Source organism: Cnephaeus nilssonii, assembly GCF_951640355.1.
Source record: "Cnephaeus nilssonii genome assembly, chromosome: 4".
NCBI classification, from domain to species: domain Eukaryota; kingdom Metazoa; phylum Chordata; class Mammalia; order Chiroptera; family Vespertilionidae; genus Cnephaeus; species Cnephaeus nilssonii.
In genome coordinates this window covers 84,774,284-84,797,450 of record NC_137075.1, presented here as the reverse complement: position 1 = coordinate 84,797,450, position 23,167 = coordinate 84,774,284, and the positions used below count along the sequence as shown (strand labels likewise).

Sequence of the window (23,167 nt, the reverse complement as noted above, 5' to 3'; positions counted from 1 at the left end):
TCACTGCTCCTGTCTTGAGTTCCAGGTTATCACCCCATCTGTGCTAGTAACACCCTCTTCACCCTGACCACAACCTTAGATGACCCTTGTTCCTTAGCCTGCCTCCACGGAATCACAAGCTGTCAGGTGTAGAGCTGAGGCCTTAGAAGGGAAGTAAATCTTATAGAATAGGGTAAGTCTCAGAACAGAGCTGCCACCGACCCTGTGATGACTGTCAGCCCTGGTTCCCCAAAGAGTGATACGCGGCTTCCGTAAAACGGCAGATAATGAAGTTCAGCTCACCTACTTACCTACTCTAATCCAGAAAGAGAACAACTGAAAGAAATTCTTATCACACGTAAGTCTTTACAGATTATTTTGATGAGGTGACTCAAATCAGAAATCATACTTCCGTTTTTAAGCAAAATTAATGCCCCATTCACACACCTGCCAGAACTATTTGTATAATAAATTCCTTTTCAACCACAGCTCTTACCTAAATATCTTAACAAGTTAAAAATGAGGCCTAGATGTATATCAGCTATATTTTTTAAAAAAGAGAAACAAAGAGAAGCTGGTTTTCTACTACTTAAAAAAAAAACCCCACTATGCATATCCAATGTAACATTGAAATGTAGGGTGCACAAATACATAGTGATAACTAATTTTCCTTTTTTCAGATCAACAGAACTCACTTTCTCCCTGTGCCTGAAACAGGAAGCCGCAAGTCCAGTAGCAGGCTCCAAGTATCATCTCGGCCCTCACCAACATTCATTATTCTCCCCACACTTCTTGGAATGGAAGGAAAAGCCTCTAAATAAACATTGAAGTTTTATATCTCATTTGTGTCCAGGCAAAGTAATTTTATATTATCACATTACTCTATAAAAAACAACAACAACAAAACTAAGAATGAAGACTGAGGACTTAAAAATAACGGGAGGGGGCCTTTGTCCCTACTCATGAAAAAGCCATGAAAACGAACACAAAAGCAATGAACACCCTGGGTTGCAGTTTAGCAGCTAGTAAATATAAACTCAAAGAATCCTCATTCTATATTACTGTCATCTTTTTCTCAAGCCACATATTTAGGAGGAAGGATTTTTGAAAGTTAACTAAAAGAAAAATGTAATTTTAGATTCTGGGCAAATCATAAAGACCCTGTTCTGGATGAACGACTCAATGCAGCCATCCACCAAATGAAGGTTTTCTCGGAGGCAGAGGCTGCTGCTCAGACGCAAGGCAGAATTTATTAAGGATAAGCAAGCTACCCTTGCCTAGATCTGAGGCTGTTCTTTGTATTTTGATACAAAATTTAATAATAAACCAACCCAGAAAGACAGTTAACATCTTCTTAATGAGATGTAGTTTCCTACATAAAGACTTGTATTTTCATTGCCTGACACTTAGTACAGAGGAATTTTCCTTATCTCATAACAGAAACACTGTCTACTTCTGTTTCAAAGATTACTAGAAGTATCTCAGATATACTTGAAATACCTTTAAAAATACTTCAAACCTAATGGAAGTTAACCTTCCAGTAATGGAAACTCAAAGAAGGCAGAACACGGATGAAGGTTGTTCACTAATTTCCTGAAAGGTAGCTAATCTCCTTTTACCATAAAAATATACAGTCTTACCACCTACTCTCCCAAGCCCCTTAAATATCAACATATTAATCTAGGTTCTTTAAAAAAAAATTGGTTCTTTAGAAAAAAGTGACCATTTAAAGTCTTATCAAGTATTGAAAACATGGTGTAAAAAGAGGGCTCACACCAATTTATAAGCTGAAAGATTAACTAAAAGCTTAATTTTGCGTCACGAAATTATTTTTACCACTGAATGAGAGGAAACGAGAAGAGAAGCTAATAATTATACATAGTCCAGGACTCCCTTTCAAAGGGGGAAAAACTAAAATCAAACAACAACAAAAGGTATTAATGAAACTCTACTTAAAGGAAATAAATAAAATACTAGTGTTTTAATTTCATACTTTTACTTTCAACTTATGGAACTCTGGAAGTTTTGCAACTGTGAAGTAAAGACACTAATTATGTCTGCTGGTCTCACACATTAATAAAAATGTGAAGCAGGGAATCGAAACGGCTCACTATTCTGAAGGGTGGGGGTAGAATAAGAAATGTATAATCAATTTAACTGAAGTATGTATATTCCTATTTAATAATTTAGGCCAAATTATTGTTAAGAAATAAATTTCTTCATTTATCACCATTTCCCCTAATGCAGTTATTAGAAAAGTACTATAATGTGTAAAAGACTACCCATTTTAGGCTTAAAAAAGAAGAACAGGGTTCCTGATTCATAAAACTTCACTAAAGGGCTATCTGATAACAAAATCCAACTTTTGAGGAAAATGTCCACTAGTTGCTACCCCAAATCAAGATGCAATATATGTGTTCCATATAAAATTTAGTCTGGCATTTGAAATCTGACTTTTAGGAGTGTGTTTATCATTGGGGGTAGGAGGTGGGGGGCTAGGAATAAAAGTAATTCTAGCCATTCTGACTGAATCATCTGCAATTCAGATTTTCTGTGTGTGTATGTAGGAAAGTGAATTATTTTCCACTTAATACTAAATATTAGTATTTAGTAGCATTTAATACTTATCTTCTCACCGAAGTAACGACCATAAAAAGATCACATTTATTTCAGAAAGGGGACAGGCAATAGGGAGCAAAATTCCTGTGAGATTTTAAATAAATATACATAGGTAAGCATATATATTTTCATAAAGAAAAAAGAGCCTGAACTTTAATGGCATACTACAGAACTGCCAAAAAAAGGGCAAATACAGAATAGAGTGACAGTATCAGGGAAACACATTTTGATTGATCAATTTAGAAAGGGTACCTTTGCTCAAAGGTTTAGAAAATCATTTGACAAATGTTTTTAAACAGTAAATTTTACAAAGTGTGAAGTCTGGAAATGTTAACACAAGGCACATTGGGTCCTGAATAACCACAAGAATGTTAAATTAGAAAAAGGAAAAATAGATTTTGAGTGGAAATGCAGTAAGAAGCATTTATTTATTTCCTTCCTTAGTTCTCACTCCTTCCACTGAAGTGTTATGCTACACTGTAAGATCTATATTACAATTAGTAGGAAAAACAGCTTCTCTCTCCTGTCACCTCAAAAAAAAGATACTTTAAACCCATGATGTCCAGTACAGTAGCCACTAGGCACAGTGGCTAGTGAGTACTTGCAATGGGCTAGCGCCTCAGGCTGAAACAGTAATACTTTGGACATACTAGATCACATAGAATGCTTGATGAAGATTTCACCTCCTTCTGACTGTCCATTTAGGCGGCAGAAAGACGGCTGCTCTTAAACGCTCAGGAGAAACGTAGTCTTCTTTTCCACTTAACAAGGGAAGATTTTCAGAAGGATTTTAAAAATGCCAACAGTTGACAAATCTAAATTGCAGTTCCCACCCAGCCCAATTGTAAATCATATAAATTTCCCTGAATACATGCATTTAAAAAAATAAAATTTACGTTATGAGACAACATATGAATTAAGTCAATTTACAGTTATAAATATTTCAAATTACAGCTAAACACTATAAATTACAGGAAATAAAATTCAAGTAATAGAAAAAGGAGAGAAAAATTAAAGAAGTTATTAAAGAGGGATATAACAATAAGAACTGCACCATCTGGATAATTTTGTTTGAAAAAATTTTACTTGATTAACTGAACTGCATGTAAATAACTTCAAGAGCTAAGAACTCTTAAAATAAAAAGCAATCAATCAATCCTCTCTTTGAATTCCTGGACACTCATCTTCTTTGAAAAGCACAAGTGTTTTCTTCCCACGATTGGCCCCGAGAGTGTGCGGATGGACAGCAGCGAGGACCTGGGACCCACCGCTGGAGCTCACCCGCGATGCGGACTCGGGAGCTGGCAGGGTGCGCAGGACCCACTCACTGACCACTGGCTCTGGGAAATGTCAATCATGACGCTATTCTCTCGAGATTTAGTATTCATTTTAAAGACAGACTCCAATGTACTGGGCAGCATAGTTCCTGATACGTATGTTTATAAGGGAGGGAAAGGGGTTAATCCCAAAGTCAATTTAAATAATGGTATTTTATTTTTATATATAAATAAATGTTCTGAGAAATCTCAGATTTTAGTGCATTGTTGTAAAAAATTAGTGCAGTTTTTCTTCATTAAAGTTTTTAGCGCTCAAGGAATAAGATAAATATGTCTGTTCATAGTCTCTCACTGTACATTAAGCCTTTATACTGCTTTTATGTCCAACTGAAGGTTTCTACACGGATCTGTTTTTAAAAGTCAAAGTAAATGGATTTCATGTTCTATAACAAAACATGGCAATTATTTTTGGCAAAGAAATTAGAAAATATAAGATCGGCGTAGTTTAGAAATCAAGAGTTGGTTGATTTAAAGCATAGGCAATGAATATGAAAAAACTTTTAAAGGATGTATTTTAACAGAACTTGATCCTTCATGCAAAATGTTTTCTCAGCAGCTAACTTAAAAAAATATTTTAGCTTTATTTGGGGATGAAGACAGTGACAGGAGTCAGGGCGAAGGAGAGGTGCTTAGCCAAGCCCAATCTGTGTTGAGGTCTCTCCTTTTGGGATGGAACGATCCCTGCAGGCATCCTCTGCTGTCGCCTCTCTTTCTCCAACATCTCAGAATTGACAGGGGCAAGAAACGTAGTTACACAACACTGGCTCACACTTCAGCCCCAAGTTCTAGTACCCCGGTTTCGACCACAGTCACGTATTTATCATCAATCTGGACCAGAAGTACTGTCTTGTCGATGTGGGACCTAGTACCTGGGTCTCTGCTGCAAGGCACCCATCGGTGAATCACCTAGTGGTTCAGAATGAAACAATACGTTAGTGGCAGAGACCTTGAACATGCTCACGAGCTCTTGCCTTCACTTAAGACTAGAGGTAGCAATTCTCTGAGATAATTAAACATAAGGACATAAGTCAATTAAAAACATGCATACAAGTCAGCCAGGCTACAAAACAGTCAGAGGACCAGGCAGCCAGCTTCATAAGAAAACTTACATGGCCTTCCATACCCTCCTGAGGAGTCCAGTCTTTCCAGCTGTTTCTCCCAGCTTTCAACCGAATGCCCTCATCAGGCCACTGCAGCTCTTTCCTTTTTGACAGGTTGATCCCATCCAGAATTTGACTGGGATCCACAATCTATATTGTAAATAAATATAGATCATTTCCAATTAATTTTTCTCTTGAAGATGAAAAATTATATAATCCCAAACAAAATTTCAGAGGACTCTTTGTGTCTCAAGTTCTCTACTGCCTATCCTATATAATAAAAGCTTAATATGCTAAGTGTCTGGCCGTTCTGTCGGCCGTTCAACTAATCAAAGCGTAATATGCTAATGATATGCTAAGGCCGCTCAACTGCTCGCTATGACATGCACTGACCACCAGGGGGCAGACGCTCCAACTGGTAGGTTAGCTTGTTGCTGGGGTTCGGCCAATCAGGACTGAGCGAGACAGGCCAGACACACCCTGGAGCCCACCTGCAGTCCTTCCCCGGCTCCAATCGTGCACCAGTGGAGTCCCTTGGCCTGGCCTGCGCTCTCTCGCAATCTGAGACCCCTCAGGGGATGTTGGAGAGCCAGTTTTGGCCCGATCCCGCAGGCCAGGCCAAGGGACCCCACTGGTGCATGAATTTGGGCACTGGGCCTCTAGTAATGGAATAAAAAACAATCTAAAGAGCCACCTCCCAAATTCCTTTCAGCCTATTGGTAGACCTTCTGAAATGGCCACACAACCGCAGCTGGGCGGGATCACCACTGAAGAAGTGCTTGCTTTCAGTTACACACTGGCAGAAATGTTCTAGTCTTCAGACTAAGTAATATGAGATGGTTTTTACCAGAGTCCTTCACTCAACCAACAGGAAATAAAAACAAATGCGTAAGAGAAACAGTGCAGGAAGAACCTGGGCTTACTCACCTGGACTCTGTAAATCACCTCCCCCTTTTTGGCGTGTGCATTATTGGCAGGACTTAAGGTGTTGCCTGGCGGTGCATCAGCAGCACTGCTCTGGCCCCCATCTGTCCCAAGAAAGCCCACGAGAGTGTGATGCTTGCAGGCCGGGATGCTTTGGCTGGAGCTGCTGGAAGAAGGCAGGCCATGGTGCACACAGGCCATGCCGCTCTGACTGGAGGGCTCCATCTGGTTCACCATGGAGAGGCGGGACTGGATGGAGGACGGTAAGTTTCGAAGCGATATCTGACTGGTAGAGGAGCGCCGACAGGGCACAAACCCTGTGGTGGACATCCGGAGGGACGAGTGCCGGCTGCTGTGGCAGCAGGAAGACTGGCTGGCTACGGAGGCCCGCGCTGGGGACTGTCTGACCAGGCCGGACTGCACAGAGTGAGCGCTGTGGCTCGTGCCTAGGGGACAGACAATAGCACGCATTCTAAGCGGAGTGAGTCCAACAGTTCTTTTCTTGTTTTTGTTTTTTGTAGCTTCTAACACTTTCTCCCTTAAGCAATTACTTGAATTTTACACTTATTCCTAAAAATTCAAAATTGTTAAAAAGAAATAAATATCTGAGATCTGTTTTCTTGTACGGTTTTTGTAACATTAATTTAATTTGCTGAAGCATTTTAAAATTCAAATTTTGAGGCAAAAGAAAGATGACCAAATAATTTACAGTAAATATCAGGATTTAAGGTTGGGATAAATCCTGTAAGTTTCACAGATATATTTTAGAACAATGGTCACCTACTGGTGGTCCAAGGACCACTGGTGGTCCATGAGGTCCGAAAGGCTGGCGACCGCTGTTTTAGAATAATAAGAATTCTTCTTTAATCAGAAATGAGATATTTCATGGAAATATTAGTAAGGATCTATTACGTGGCAAGTTCTACAACTATTTCTCAAAGTATAGTATTAATACCCTCACAATCTATTCCAATGACAAGCTGCAGTGCCTATCAATGACACTATAATCTTCATAGATATTAAGGGATTACTTATAACTATGAATTACCAGTGATACTGCATAGGTTTTTCTGTGTCCTTTTTCAAATGATTTAATATGATTCTTCGGATTTGTCCTTTTCCTGGCTCATAGTGATGTGAATATTATTAGAAAATAATTATAGCCCAGCAGTGTGGCTCAATGGTTCAGCATCAATCTATGAACCAAAAGGTCACGGTTCGATCCCCACCCAGGGCATATGCCTGGGTTGTGGGCTCAATCCCCAGTGGGGGACTTGCAGGAGGCAACCGATCCATGATTCTCTCTCATCATGGATGTTTCTATCTCTCTCTCTCTCCCTCTTCCTTCCTCTCTGAAATCAATAAAAATATATTTAAAAAAAAGATAAATTAGTAAAAAAAAAAAAAATACCTCATGGAATGAAAAAATGAAATATTTGGAACTATTTCTCAAAGTATAGTATTAATACCCTCACAATCTATTCCAATGTCAAGCTACACTGCCTGTAGAAAATTTATAATTTTTCTTAAATAGGATACAAAAAGCACTAAGTATAAAAGATCAGTAAATTGCTCTACACTAAAATTAAGAACATCTCATCAAAAGGCAGCAAGCCACTCTTCACAGGAAGGGAATGGAAAGCCAAGAGACAATGGAAAAGACATTTGTAGTATGGAAAACTGACAGAGTTCAAATCAGAATATTCAAATATAAATGAGAAAAGGTAAGCGAATAGAAAAATGGGCAAGACACTTAAAGGGCACTTTAGAAAGAGGAACAGCTGATAATCTCATTTAAAAGCTTCCAATCTCAGAAATCAGAGCAATGCAAATTAAAGTAAGAAATTAAAGACCACCCTCTCTCCTGTCCCTCTGAGCATGCAGGGAGCGAGGTGGGACCTGGTAACACTCAAAGCTGGTGGAAAGTTTACCAGATGGGCATTCCTATGCATGACTGGTAAGAATACACAATTGGTAAAAAAAACTTTCTGGAAAGATTTTCAGCATGATATATCATGAGTCTTAAATATTCTCATAGACTTTGACTTAGTGGTTCCATTTTTAAAGTTTCCAGCCTACAAAAATAGTATGTGATTACAAAGATATAAAGATTATTACAACATTCAGAAGAAACCAAATCATTGTCCAAAAGGAGAGAAGTTGAATAAATTATGTTAATTTAATATTATTAGCCTTTAAAAATGGGCTTTCAAAGAAATATTTCAAATAATATATACTTATATACATAAACCGATTATAAACAAATAGGATAATGTCCAACTGTGAATCAAATAAAATGTTCTATTTATATATTTCCAAGTAGATAGTATGTATACTCACTGAGCCCCACAACTGAGAGGTTAACATTGCTCACATAATTTTGCTGCACATTACCGAGTGTTGGAGGATAAGCCGTGCCGGGCGGGTGGAGTCCTGCTCCAGACCCCCGGCCTGTGTTTGCGATGCTCCCTTGGGACACGGTGCTGTGGGGGTCGTTGGCAATTGTTGCGTTGTTGCTAATGCAAGAAGTTCCCCCTCCAGGATCAGAATCTTCAATATTGCCACCACTGTTACATCCAGCCCCACAACCTTTCCTCAACCTAGGAACAAAAACCAGAGTAGGAAGCATTACCCCAAGATCACTTCTAGTTACGTACTTTATTCTTTTTTAGTATTCTGAATGCTTATGGCTACTAATGGTCACCTGTGAAAGTCTTTAAGGTGTAATCAATATTAGGAACAAAAAGTCTGTTCTGTTTTCATATTCTCTTATATTCACTGCCTCGATACTTCCCAATTGGTTCAGTGTTCTACACTCTATCATCTTTCTACACTACAGGAAGAACTGCACATAATAGTTGTGACATTAAGATCACAGCTGGAAACAGAATTCTTGCCAGTGTCTACTCAGTGCCTCTGAAGTCTGCAACAGCTGAAACCTTATGTATTCAAGTGAAACCTAACTTATGATGCAGTACACCTGAAGGGAGCTGCTGTAATGATTCTTCCTTCTTTCATTTGTTTATTTTTTATGTGTAACATGGACCAACTGTCCTGGTTTGCCCACACTGTCTTGGTTTAAGCACTGAAAATCCTGCATCCTGGGAAACCCCACAGTCCCAGACAAACAAGGCAATTCCAGCACAACATGTATTTTTTGGAAAATAAAAATAAATAAATAAATAAATAATATATATACATATATACAAATATACATATATATATACATATATATATGTGTGTGTGTGTGTGTGTGTGTATTTCTTTGACACTACCCTAGTTTGTGTTCTTCCTTCTGCGTGGACAGGGACTGTGTTAAAATGGTGAAACCTTACTCTTTAATGTTGGGTGTTTCTAGAAGAATTTAAAAACACCTACTTGAGAGTTTATTGCTCTAATCCCAGATCCTATTTTTCTTAAGCTCTGATTTAAGGATATGAACTCTTAAGAAATTGAAAATAATATTCTGTGATTTTTTTTTCTTCACTTGTCATCAAATTATATGTTCCTACACCATACACCACAATTTCCTAGACAAAATGCAGAGAAAAACATCGTGTGCATTCCTGAAGACAGACTACAGATCTGAGCTTGGAGTGATGACTGGATTGGGAAAATAGCAGTAGTATCTCTGCACTGTACAACCAGGAGTTTCCACATGCACTGTGCTCCCCCTACTGCTGGAACGGAATACAACAGATAGAAGAAAGCAATCAATTTGCACAAGTTCCTCATGCTTTTCAGTAATTTGTCCTGTTTGCTGACCACACATTCTAATAGCAGCAATATGCTGCAAACAGGTCAAAAACATTAAACAAAGGAAACTATTCAAAACTGTACTAAATGCTACAGCAGTGGTTTTTCACCAGAGCTGCACATTAGATTTACCTAATAAGAGTCTTAAGATATACAGTAGATGCTCAGTCTCTGCTTCCTGAAGTTCAGATATAATAGATTTATATTGTGCTGTGGCACGTGTATTTTCCCTACAAACTTTCCTGGTGACACTAATGCACACTGTCTAGCTCGAAGGTCAGGATACACCACCACCCAGTGGCTCACCTGTGCCAGGTTGACACTATGAAGTTTCTGATGTTTCCCAAACTGATAGGTCCCCCAAGAATTTCTTTAAGTTGTTCGTGGCTGTCAGAGTAAGAAGTTGTCAGGGGTGAGACAAAGATCGGGTAGCCAATAGGTTGATCACAAGATGAGTTTATCATGTTTCTCAGAGCCTGCTTTGCATTTTGGATGCTACCTCTCTCGGGGTTACGGTTCCGTAGAAATACAAGCTCCTGCTGTTGCCCCGCCCAAAGACCTCGAACACATTCCTTATTCACCTGAAAACCAGATCACATGGGAATTAGATCATGGGGCCAAGAATGAAATTCATACAAACAGAAGCGCAGAAATGGAAGAGATACAAAAGGCATGATGACCAACTGTGAAAGGCAGGAAACAAATAGGTCACGTCTACACAGGAGTTAACCATTTTCCATTGTCATGCACAGGCTGTTAAACAGTAAGCACAGAGGACTTCTGCTCTGTCTTATAAAAATACCAAGTTAAAAAAAAAAAAAATACCAAGTAAAATGAAGTCCATTTCATTTTCCAAATCAGTGAAGCACTGAATTTTGTAAATGAGATATTTTTTATAGAATCAGAAGTAACAATATTTCTAGTTTAAAGGATGTTTGTGACTTTGGGGCTTGATTAAATGAAGTAGTAAAAAAAATGACCTTTATAAATTATCAAAATAAAATTTCAGAGATTAAGCCTCTTAAAGTCCTAAGATGTTTAACAACAACAACAATAAAAAAACACAAAGCCTAAGGAAATGTTAAAGTGAACCACTGACTGGCTAGTATAAGCTACAGAACTATTTTGCAACCTAGGAATCCCATCATATTAGCAATATGGAGCTGATGTTTAAGAGATTCTGCCCAAATAGCAAATTAAATAGATTTAAAAACTACCAAAATAGAAATAAGCAAAAATGTTAAGGCTTTCTAGCACATGAGAAAATGTCAGAGGACAGACTAAATTATTGACAAAACAAATAAAGTTAAGTGCTTATCCTGTCTAATAAAAGAGAAACATGCGAATTGACCGTACCTCCGCTATGCCCACAAACCACGCCCACCAGCCAATCAGGAGTATGCAAATTAACCCACCCAAGATGGCGGTGGCCACGGAGCTGGAGCAAGCAGGAGGCTTGGGTTGCCCCCGTCAATGGAGGAAGCCAAGCTTCCCGCCCGCCCTGGCCTGCCCTGGCCTCGGCTCAAGGCTACAAAGTTTCAATTATAGAAGATAAATAAATCCCAGATACCTGTTTCCAGCCGGCTCTGGCCTATGCTTGGGCTGCCGGGGGGCGTGGCCGGCCTGCAAACCACCATAGGCCCCTCGCCCAGGCCGCCCCATGCCCCAAGGGAACTCCCACCCTGATCCAGGACACCCTTCAGGGCAAACCAGCCAGCCCCCACCCATGCACCAGGCCTCTATCCTATATAAGAGTAATATGCAAATTGACTGTCACTCCAACACACAAGATGGCTGCCACAAGATGGCCAGCAGGGGAGGGCAGATGGGAGGGATCAGGCCTGCAAGGGAGGGCAGTTGTGGGCGATCAGGCCAGCAGGGGAAGGCAGCTGGGAGGGACCAGGCCTGCAAGGGAGGGCAGTTAGGGGTGACCAGGCCGGCAGAGGAGGGAAGTTGGGGGCAACTGGGGCTGCAGGGAAGGGCAGTTGGGGGGGACCAAGCCTGCAGGACAGGGCAGTTAGGGGTAACAAGGCCTGTAGGGGAGGGCAGGTGGGGGGACCAGGCCTGCAGGGGAGGGCAGTTTGGGAAAACCCAGGCCTGCAGGGGAGGGCAGTTGGAGGGGAGACCATACCTGCAGGGGAGAGCAGTTAGGGGTGATGAGGCTGGCAGGAGAGGGCAGTTATGGGTGACCAGGCCAGCAGGGGAGGGCAGTTAGGGGCAATTGGGCTGGCAGGGGAGCAGTTAGGCATCAATCAGACTGGCAGGGGAGTGGTTAGGGGGTGATTACTCTGGCAGAAGCGGTTAGGGGCAACCAGGAAGGCAGGCAGGCGAGCAGTTGGGAGCCAGCAGTCCTGGATTGTGAGAGGGATGTATGACTGCACGTTTAGGCACAATCCTACTGGGATAGGGCCTAAACGGGCAGTCGGACATCCCTCAAGGGGTCCCAGATTGGAGAGGGTGCAGGCTGGGCTGAGGGCCACCCACCCTCCGTGCACGAATTTCATGCACTGGGCCTCTAGTAAACAATAAATGCTAATGAAATACTGTCATCATTTTTTTCTCCAAGAGTTTCAACTACTTTTTAAAAGTTTGGATAAGGTTATCTAATTTGCAATTTTCTCAGATGCAAATTAATGCCTCGAAAACTTACTTTAATGACCCTGAAGCTCAGGTAGCGTCTGTTGAGCATGATGACTTTATACTCGTTGGTGCCATCATCCATGACATGCCGCAGGGCAAGCAAGGAGGGAGAGTTGGCTAGGACTGCACTCCGCCATGCAGGGTCGCCTTCGTGGGCTATTACGAGGTTTTTTTCATGAGATACAATGGCTTCATAGAGCACAGTGGGGTCATCGTACTCATCTGAAGAAGTGAAATGATCCTATACACAGGAATAAAAAATTTATATTTTTTTAGGAAAAGAAGAGAATGACTTCCAGGATGATAAAAACTTCTATAGTTAATAAATCAATTACTAAATGAAAATTTCATATCAGCACACATTAACATTATTAGACATAAAATATATGAAAAATACTCTTAAAAAATGTGTTTAAGTCCCGGTATTACCAGCTAAACCTAGGAAGCAGCTAAACCTCTTTGAGCCTCAGTTTTGTATTTGTGAGTGCCAGCATTATCTGCAAACCAACTTGGCAAGGTTTTTGTAAGAGTGAGATGAAATAGTGTATTGGAGAACTTTTTACATTATGAAGCATTATTCACATACACAGTGAATGCTTTTATTATTCCATGTAGGCTAGCCCTCAGACTTGGATGTGCATCCTTGGGGATACTGCATTCTTGCTCCCCCTCACCTCCCCTTCAGACAGCACACACTTGAGTGAAAATTTATCAACCTCTCAGTTACAAATGTTGAGGCAGCCAATGTTATATTTGTGTTTCCTTAATAACACACCATTTCAGAAATTCAGATTTATGTTATGGTTAGTTGGGTACCTGTCCTCTATCTTCTGTTAATTTATAGGTTTCTGAATGGGAAATACATTTCATATACTCCTTTGTTTCATCCTTACTACCTGCAATGGAATCTTGCACATGGTAATATTAAATGCCTATTTATCAAATGAATGAATAGTTATTAAGATGAAGAGGTTGTTCAGGGAAGACTCCAGGACTAGGAGCCTTCATCTGTCTTAAAGTTCACAACTATGAGCCATATCTCACCTAGTGAGAGGCAGGATAACACGGGTTTTAGAATCATTCTAGAGACATGGTTTTATGTGAAAAGTGCCTGGTTAGTAAGAAACACAATTTTAGAGATTTTTTTATGTAGTTTTAGTTTTTGTTAGCTAACAGATGATCCTTTAACAGATCTATATATATATCTCCTATATAATAAAGAGGTAATATGCAAATTGACCATCACTCCCAACACACAAGATGGCCACCCCTGTGGTCAAAGATGGCCGCCCCAATGTGGACACAAGATGGCTGCCACAATCAGGCCGGCAGGGGAGGGCAGTTGGGAGGGACCAAGCCTGCAAGGGAGGGCAGTTGTGGGCAATCAGGCCTGCAGGGGAGGGCAGCTGGGGGGAACCAGGCCTGTAGGGGAGGGCAGTTAGGGGCAATTGGGCTGGCAGGGGAGCAGTTAGGCATTGATCAGGCTGGCAGGGGAATGGTTAGGGGGTGACCAGGCTGGCAGGCAGAAGCGGTTAGGGGCAATCAGACAGGTGAGTGGTTGGGAGCCAGCAGTCCTGGATTGTGAGAGGGCAGTCGGACATCCCTCGAGGGGTCCCAGATTGGAGAAGGTGCAGGCTGGGCTGAGGGACACCCCCCCTGCCCCCATGCATGAATTTCATGCACCAGGCCTCCAGTATATATATAAAGATATGAAAAAATCAACTTGAGTGAGGAAAACAAAGAAAATATATAAAAATATTTGTTTAGCTAAAATTTAGAGGATAGGGGTGCATTGAGGAATTTACAAAAGTAGTAGTATTGCAGTAATGAGCTATATTTTAAGCTCTCTGGGAACATAATAGTTTAAATTGAGTTTGAGGTATGATTTACATACAATAAATGCCCCCACTCTAAAGGTAGTTAGCTGCCCTTTGACAAATATGCACACCCATGTAACCACTGCCAAGTCTAGATGTGAAACATTTCCATCACCCCAAAGCCTCCTTCCTGCCTTTTGGCATTCACTCTCTATATCCCAAGCAATCACTGATCTGCTTTCTGAATCCATAGATTCATTCCACCTGCTTTAATTTTATATAAATAAAATCATGCAATATGGACTCTTCATATGTCTGACTTCTCTTGCTCTGCATAATGTTTGAGATTCATTCAGGCTATGGTATCTCACAATAGTTCATTTCTTTGTAGTGTTAAGTAAACTTATTCTATCATGTGGCTATCCCATAATTTGTATGTTCCTCCACTGACTGACATTTGAGTTGTTTCCAGTTCTGGGCTATTATGAGTAAAGCTGCTATGCACATTTTGTTTGTGTGAACATCTACTTTTATTTTCTTGGGTAAATATCTAGGAGTAAAATTGCTGGGTCATATGGCAAGTATGTACTAATCCTTTCTTTTACTATATAAACCTATTGTCCACTTTTGTGGATTTTCGTGAGTATATAACATATGAACTTTGGGGATGACCAGTATTGATTTACACATTTATATTTTCCTGCCCAAGAGTCCCTCATGGGCAATCCAACATGTGACTAAAAATGTTGGTCAATAAATGGGTGTTGTTACTTCATAGGTCGATCTCTATCTTCCTCGAAGGCATACAGGAATTACAAAACTCATCCAGGTTGCACCTGTGTTCTCTATTGCCTCCTCAGCCCTCATGGCTGCTGGCTGATTCCCCCGCCTCACTCTCCCTGTTTGTCACTGCTTGTTGTCAGTCACGCTAATGGCGAGAGGGTGCTGTCAGTCACGCTAATGGCGAGAGGGTGCTGATCATAAGGCAGAGAAGCACTGTTACAGGCAATAGTGCTTCAGCCAGAGGGACATGGAGGGAACAGACCCCAAAGCAACAGGCAAGAGCACGTCTAGCGTGAGACTAGAGGGAGTGACCAAGGCATCAGAGGCTTTGGACCCTGTGCCTCGGTGTCTTCTCTGCCAGAGAGATGACACATCTGTCATAATGTTTAGGATGAACTGAAGATGCCTGTCAGGAACTGTGAAATAATTATGCTATGTAAAAGAGGTGATTTCTTACATAGAGGTATTTAATTGGTACCTTTTGAGAAACCTGATTTGAAAAACATCTTAGGGAGCATTTGAAATCTTGCTTCCCAGCATTGTAGTCAGTTTGGCTCAAATAAAATTTTATACAGTAAAAATTTCTTTTAAAAAATATATATTTTATTGATTTTTTTACGGAGAGGAAGGGAGAGGGATAGAGAGTTAGAAACATCGATGAGAGAGAAACATCGATCAGCTGCCTCCTGCACACCTCCTACTGGGGATGTGCCTGCAACCAAGGTACATGCCCTTGACCGGAATCGAACCTGGGACCTTTTAGTCCACAGGCCAACACTCTATCCACTGAGCCAAACCAGTTAGGGCTACAGTAAAAATTTCTTACAGGCTTAGGCAATTTATAGGACATCACAAGACAAAAGGAGAAATACCAGACAAAAACTAAATAAATAAAAATTTTAAGTTATAGTTATTACCTTTTTCTTTTACATACATTTAATTTTGTCTCAAACTCTAAAGCTAGTCTGAAGATGGATACTCTATTTGATCCCAAATATATATTTTCCCCATCATCCTCAAAATAGAATTCCATTTTTCAGAGATTTTCAAATAATATTTCCCTTATTAGAAATGCTCCTAAATAACAGGGACATGAACTTTAGATCACAGTAAAATCACTTGAAGAGTTATTCACCTTTTATTTGGAGGGAAAAAATATTCAATCAGATATGAGCACAGCAGATGCATTTTAATGAGTCTTATCATGTGGTCTCTATCATCAGATCTGATGACTACTGTCAAGTGGAATGAACAGAGCAGCAAGTGCCAGTACAGAAAGTCCTTGAATGGTGGCGTTTCATTATAATGTTGACTAGGGACCCGGCGCACAAAATTCGTGCACGGGGGATGGGTCCCTCAGCCCAACCTGCACCCTCTCCAATCTGGGAGCCCTGAGGGCTTCAGGACCACTCCCCGTGGTTCTCTGCTCTCTGCGGGGCCTGGCCGCTGCCCAGAGGTTCTCCGCAGCCCAGAGGCTCTCCGCTCACGCTGCCCACTCTCAGTAGCCGCCCCCCCAGGACTGGGGGACTCCAGTGGGGCTGAGGGGACTGGGTGCTGCCATCTTGTGGCTATGGGTGCCACCATCTTTGTGCCAGTGATGGTTAATTTGCATATTACCCTTTTATAGGATGATCCCGGCCAGGGCCACTGCCTGTAGAGTGTGCACATCCTCCCCACGTCTGTGTGGTTTTCTCCAGATACTCCAGTTTCCTCCCACTTCCTAAAGCTGTGCATGTGAGGTGAACTGGCGTGTCTCCATTGTCCCCATCTGAGTGGGCGTGGGTGTGGGTGTGGCTGTGCATGGGTGCTGTAATTTAACGTCCAGGGTGGGTGTCTGCCTTGCCCCCTGAGCTGCTGGGAGAGGTTCCAGCCACCTGCGACCCTGAACTGGAATAATCAGGCTGGAAAATAACTACCTTACTTGTTTTTGTTCATCTTTCTTAAATACTAGAGGCCCGATGCACGAAATTCATGCAAGAATAGGCCTTCCTTGCCCTGGCTGCCAGCACTGGCTTCCTTCTGTCACCCAGGTCCTGGGCTTCCCTCCAGCCACGGGCAGGCACCCAGGGGCTGGGCTTCCCTTGCAGCCCCAGCTTTGTCTGGAAGGTCATCTGGAAGGATGTCTGGAAGGACGTCCAGTCTAATTAGCATATTACGCTTTTACTATTATAGATATGTAATAGTTCACATTTACTTCAATGTTTAATACTAGAAGTGTTTTGAATCTTTACTTAGATGTTTGGTGATGTTTCGGTGACCAGAAATATGCCATAGGAACAGCTGTTTATAACAATTAGCCTCTGGGAAAACTGGTTTCATCATGTCATTTCACTTAATGTGGCAGTTTCCAGGAATCTATTGACAACATTAAGTGAGGCCTTATTGTACTTAATTTCAAAGTATATTCTTTTTTTTTAATATATTTTATTGATTTTTACGGAGAGGAAGGGAGAGGGATAGATAGTTAGAAACATCCATCAGCTGCCTCCCACACACCCCCTACTGGGGATGTGCCTGCAACCAAGGTACATGCCCTTGATCAGAATCGAACCTGGGACCCTTCAGTCCGCAGGCCCATGCTCTATCCACTGAGCCAAAACGATTAGGGCTCAAAATATATTCTTAAAGTGATCCAGGACAATATGCATTGTGAGGCCTCATTTTAATTTTTTTACCTTCCTAGGATTAAACTAGTGTTAAATCTTTCCTAACCATCTATTCTATATAACATGCTAAGTGAAACTCTAATTTCAGTAACAGCAGCACTGAGGAGACTCCCGAGATGCTGCGCACTGCACTGAGTCACCTAACATTTACCCGGAAGAGGTGTGCGTTACAACCACATGATGTAAAAGCAAGTATCACAGGGCCAAAGGCTTGTTTCCAGTTTGTCACTCACTGCTTACACTTGTCCTCAAGCTCAGGCCCAGATCAGTCAGCCTCTAACATTAATATTCAAATTTACTGGTAGAAACATAGGTTTGGGCCCTAGCTGGTTTGGCTCAGTGGATAGAGCATCGGCCTTCAAACTGAAAGGTCCCAGGTTTGATTCTGGTCAAGGGCACATGCCCGGGTTATGGGCTCGATCTCCAGTGCGGAGCTTGCAGGAGGCAGCCGATCCATGATTCTCTCTCATCATGGATGTTTCTATCTCTTTCTCCTCTTTCCTTCATCTCTGAAATCAATAAAAATAAAAGAAAAGAAAAAGAAACATAGGTTCGGGATTCTAAGATATAGCATCTTGCCCTGAATCATGTTTTTCTTAGTTCCAAATCAGAATATTTCTCAAAAGGTTCCTAAGAAACATAACTTGGAAGTCAAGAGAAGAAGCACCATTAACTGATAGCAATGGATTAGAAATTTTCTCTTCTTACCTGATGAAGTTTAATGGACATACGGATTCCAGGGACTACTACTTTTCTTAATAATTCCATGTCAGCAAAGATCCATTCATCTCGAATTGAAGAAATACGGAAATCTCCCTTAAACAGGGCATGCAATCCATAGAGGAATGACTCTAAATTACTGTTAAGATTGGAGATAAAACATTTACATATTTTGACAACGGTCTTAAGTTACATTGATTCTTACATCTGGCTGTGCATCACAATCATGTGAGATTGTTTTAAAAATAGAGATTTTAAGAACTAATGTCAGCACCCCTAAATCAGAATTACAAGGAATAGGGCCTTTTGACTTGGGATCACTGTTTATGAACCACTATAATAGAGTCCATGAAAATAAACAACAGGCAAAGAGTATGTAAGTTAAAAGATATTAAGGAGGGGCTAGTGGAAAAGATGAAAATTTAAAATATATGGCACTTCTTAATTCTAATTCATTTGGATGCATATGTCAAGAAACCCAGTTTATATTTAGAGTTCCAAAATCTAATGTACAACTACACTGAGTGGCCAGATTATTATGATCTCTGAACGCATAATAATCTGGCCACTCAGTATATATGTATTAGAGGCCCGGTGCAAGAATTCGTGCATGGGTGGGGTCTGGCCAGAATGGCCAGGGGGAGGGGACATCGGCGGTTGGCTGGCCTGCCTGCTGGTCGAACTCCTGATCGAGGGGACCATTTGCATATTAGCCTTTTATTATATAGGATATACACTGATGGCCAGATTATTATGCACTCAGAGATCATAATAATCTGGCCACTCAGTGTATATTCAAAGTATAAATGCTCTGGCAGAAACTGCAATGAAGAATGAAAAATTTTTTTAAAAAGGTAAATTGTTAGAAAAGAGATGTTATGGGGTGATTATTTTTTAAATGTCTCAAATCTATTAAATTCTCACTATCAATAGTTGCCTACATATATGTCAATTTTAAAAGCCAGTTCTGTTAACCACTTGGAACTCAACTATGTTCAGCAAAAAGATCGATACAACATCTGAAGAGACTTTTGCAATGAATTAGCATAGTACGCTTCCATGAAAGACGATTCCAGACTTAGATCAGACAGCTTCCCACAATCCCTTCCTAAAAACAGAAATGTCATTACCTGGACATATGGTGGGATGCAGTCCCCAGAGCTCTTCGTCCCAGAACACAGAGTCCATAACAAAGAGTCACCAGGGAGGAATCTTTGTCCACATCCAGTGGCTTAAGAAAACAAACAAACAACAACAAAAAGGAAACAAAAGACAGGGTGAAGGAGGTCAAAAGGTATAAATTTCTAGTTACAAAATAAATAAGTCATGGGGATTTAATGTAGTGACTATACGTAGTAATACCATATTGTATATTTGGAAGTTGTTAAGAGAGATCTTAAAAGTTTTCATCAAAGGAAAAAAAATTGTAACTATGTGTGGTCATTGAAGTTAACCAGATCTACTATGGTGACCATTTTGCAATATATACAAATACTAAATCATTACGATGTACACCTGAATGTCAATTATACCTCAAAAAAATGTTAATAATCAAAAGGGTATATATGTATTTATCAAATCAGAATGTATCTATTTAATGAATCAGAGAGATTAAGAAACTCAACTAGTTTCTACATCCTCAGATAAAAGTTTTAATGAAAAGAAACAACAACAAAACACTATATAAGGAGGGTCTTTGGAATCTTTAAATAAAGTCTAATACTTTATAATACCAGGATGTAAAAAAAAAAAAAAAAGAACCAAGTGTAAAGTACTTAGATGTTTAGCTAAGATCCTAGTACTCTATAGAAGAACTCGTTTGCCATACAGAGTTACAAAACTTTTTTTCCTCGTGATAAGAACTCTAAGATCTACTCTCCTAACAATTCAGGAGGGTACTGTCTCGGTAATGGGAGAAAAATCAGCTCCAGACTAATGGCTGGTCCCTCCTAAGAAAGCTTAAAAGCAAGCTCAGAAAGAATCAAACTGTCCCCAAAGAACTTAATTGTCACAGAGTTAAGGTCAAGAATATTTATAGGACTACAAAAATATCCAGCACCCATCAAGGTAAAATGCATAAAGTCCAATAAAAAGTTGTCAGGCATGTAAAGTAGCAGGAAAATATGACCCATAAAAGAATAACCAATTAATCACTCACTCAATCAAAATTGTCCCAAAAAGTTATTACAGTTCTTCAAAAAGATAGAGGAATGACATCATGCTGAGACATGAAAGATTTATATAAAAGACAAGTTAAACCTCAAGAGATACCAAAAATGCAATGTTTGAGATTTTTAAAAAAAAATGTTACACGGGATTAATGGCATATTAAACAATGCAGAAGAAAAAATAAGTGATTTTAAAACATAGCAATAGAAACTTTGCAAAATTAAACAAAGAGATAAAAGAGACTGCAAAAGGCATCAGTGAGCTATAGGACATCAGGCAGCCTAATATGAATATAACTAGAGTTTCAAAAAAAAGGAAGAGGACAGAAAAAAAATGCTTAAAAAAATAATGGCTGAAATATTTCCAAATCTGATGAAAATTATATACTTAAGACTAAAGCAGGTACTACATCTAAAGACAGTCAGTGTGTACACCCAGACCATGATAAAGATGCTAGTTGTCCAGGTGGCTCACTATGCTGAGATACAGAGTAATCTTGTCCTCGGTGGTTCAACTACACCAGACTTTGCTTGGAAAACAAAAGTGGTGGTAGGAATTAGCTTTTGGTACCACAGGCCTTGCTTGGTATTGTGATTGTGTTACATGGGGTCTAACTAGGGGAGCATCATAGCCACGAGGGCCATGAGACCTAGAAGGAAAGTAGCAGTTGATGAAGTCTGTAGCTCACCTATTTTCAGCATAAGACAAGTTATCCTGAAGTGTGATTAGAAACCAGCTGAATTACAATCAGCCAAGGTGAAACAAATTTTGGATCCTCAGCCTAGACCTACAGAATTAGAATCTCTCAGGTGAGGATACTATCTGCATTTTCACACATGTTAACATCAGAAAGTCAATAGTCCAGGTCAAGCATATCAAACTCAAAGGCTAACACGGGCCAAATAAACAATGTTTAAGTTTATGTGGGCCGCAAAAAAACAAAAGCTTCAATTTTCATAGAAATGTAGGTTTATTTCGATAGAGATATGCTGAATACAAAGGGCTGAAATAAATGAGTAATTGTTAACATAAATAATAGAACATTTTAATAAAAATTAATATTTTTTCTTGAACATTAACTTATCAGACACTGAATAACTGCACAAATTAATAAGCGTAACGCAAATAAACCTATTTTTCTTGTTCTCCTAAAGCGAAATATTTCCTGTTGTGCACACCAAACAAGTCAGTCCAAGGCTAATGACATGGCAATCAGCTGCTAAAATATTCACTGCTAGTATCAGTGGAGAGAAACGGTGCGCCTGCGCGTAAGGCACATAAGGGAAATAAATGCAACACAATTATCGTAATCAGTCATTAGCAAACGTTTTAGTTCGTTATTAATAACTAGAGGCCCAGTGCATGATTGAATCATGCACGTGTAGGGTCCTCTACACGCTTTCGCTTTTCACGGTGGAGCTGGGTGCCTGTCCACTGGTGCCGGAGCAGACAGGCACTCAGGTCCCCCACTTTTGTTTTTTTTGTTTTTGTTTTTGTTTTTGCTGTGAAAGAGCTCATTTATTGGGGTGGTGGACTCAGTGGATCCAAAGTGGAGAGCTGGTGAAGGGATCGGTGGCTTCCAGTTTCAAGTGCTGGTTCTCAGTCCTGCGGCACCTGTTTATGGATCGCTTCGGCGAGGCTGGGCCAGGTCAGGGCCGCAGGCACTTTGGCATCCGGGCCAGGGATGCTCTCCAGGCCCCACAGGGTGAAGCGGCTGAAACTGGCGGAGGCACGAATAAAGCGAAGTCCCACTCCAGCGCCTCCGGGGGTTCCACCAGCTCCTGCTCCTCCTTGTCGGATCCCGCTGAAAAGTCCTGCTTCCCCACCGACTTCTCTTCCATCACCATCAGGTATCCCAGCAGGCCAGGCGGCACCTCCACCGCCTCGCCCCTCAGACTGCGGCCCCGAAACGACACTTGGAGTCCATCGGGACCCTGACGGATGGCCGGGGTGAAAAAGCGCCCCACAGGGGCGGCCGGTTAACCCGGACTTCACAGGGCAGGACTTCACAGGGCAGGAGGTGCAGCGTGTGCGCAGAGTGACGGGGCGTAGGTGGATGCGGTGCTTCTCCATGTCTTCCTCGTCGCTGCTCTCCATCCTCTGCCGGGTTTCCGTGGCTCGCTGACTGAGGCCAGAGCTCGCTCCCCCACTTTTGATGATCCGCGGCCGCTGAGGGGGTCTCCCCTGCTGTTGAGAGGCGGAGGGGGTGGGACCCCCTCAGCGGCCCGGATCTGGCCGTTGAGAGGCACAGGGGGCGGGAGTCCCGCCCCCTGTGCCTCTCAACAGCAGCGTAGCCCCGCTCAGTGGCAGAGGATCCGTGCCTCTCAATGGCCGGATAGGCCACCCTGAGTCCCGCCCCCCAGCCTCCGCCGCCCAATCGTGGGCGTAGCGGAGTGATGGTAATTTACATGGTACGCTATTATTAGATAGGATTATGTATAATAGGATATTGTAAAAATTAAGTTATGAAATTTTTATTAAAATGTTTCTTACATATCATTATATTGGCTGGGCCGCAAAAATATTCGTTGTGGGTTGCATGCGGCCCGTGGGCCGAGAGTTTGACATACTTGGGTGAGCAGTCATACTGCCCACATTTCAAGTGTTTAACAATAGCCAGATGTGATGGTTTAGTAACTACCACACTGGATCAGCAT

At 41.2% G+C, this 23,167-nt stretch overlaps 1 protein-coding gene and 1 pseudogene across 9 annotated transcripts in view; both read right to left on the bottom strand.

Annotated features, from left to right (window-relative positions):
* Positions 1-2,620: 2,620 nt before the first annotated feature.
* PCNX1 (pecanex 1) overlaps positions 2,621-23,167 on the bottom strand; it is a 159,650-nt gene continuing 139,103 nt past the window's right edge. For 6 of the 8 annotated variants that reach the window (XM_079768032.1, XM_079768033.1, XM_079768035.1 and 3 more), the window contains 8 exons: positions 19,472-19,572; positions 18,330-18,480; positions 12,366-12,596; positions 10,022-10,296; positions 8,354-8,559; positions 5,963-6,405; positions 5,045-5,185; positions 2,621-4,841 (listed from right to left, as the gene is read on the bottom strand). In XM_079768032.1, the coding sequence (XP_079624158.1) occupies positions 4,701-4,841; positions 5,045-5,185; positions 5,963-6,405; positions 8,354-8,559; positions 10,022-10,296; positions 12,366-12,596; positions 18,330-18,480; positions 19,472-19,572 (1,689 nt within the window). In that variant the 3' untranslated portion in view covers positions 2,621-4,700. Of the gene's footprint in view, positions 4,842-5,044; positions 5,186-5,962; positions 6,406-8,353; positions 8,560-10,021; positions 10,297-12,365; positions 12,597-18,329; positions 18,481-19,471; positions 19,573-23,167 lie in introns of those variants that run through there. The other 2 variants (XM_079768034.1, XM_079768039.1) reach the window with 2 other exon arrangements.
* On the bottom strand, positions 19,585-22,721 carry LOC307097845 (ribonuclease H2 subunit C-like; annotated as a pseudogene). Its single transcript has one exon. The product of its transcript is annotated as a ribonuclease H2 subunit C-like (transcript).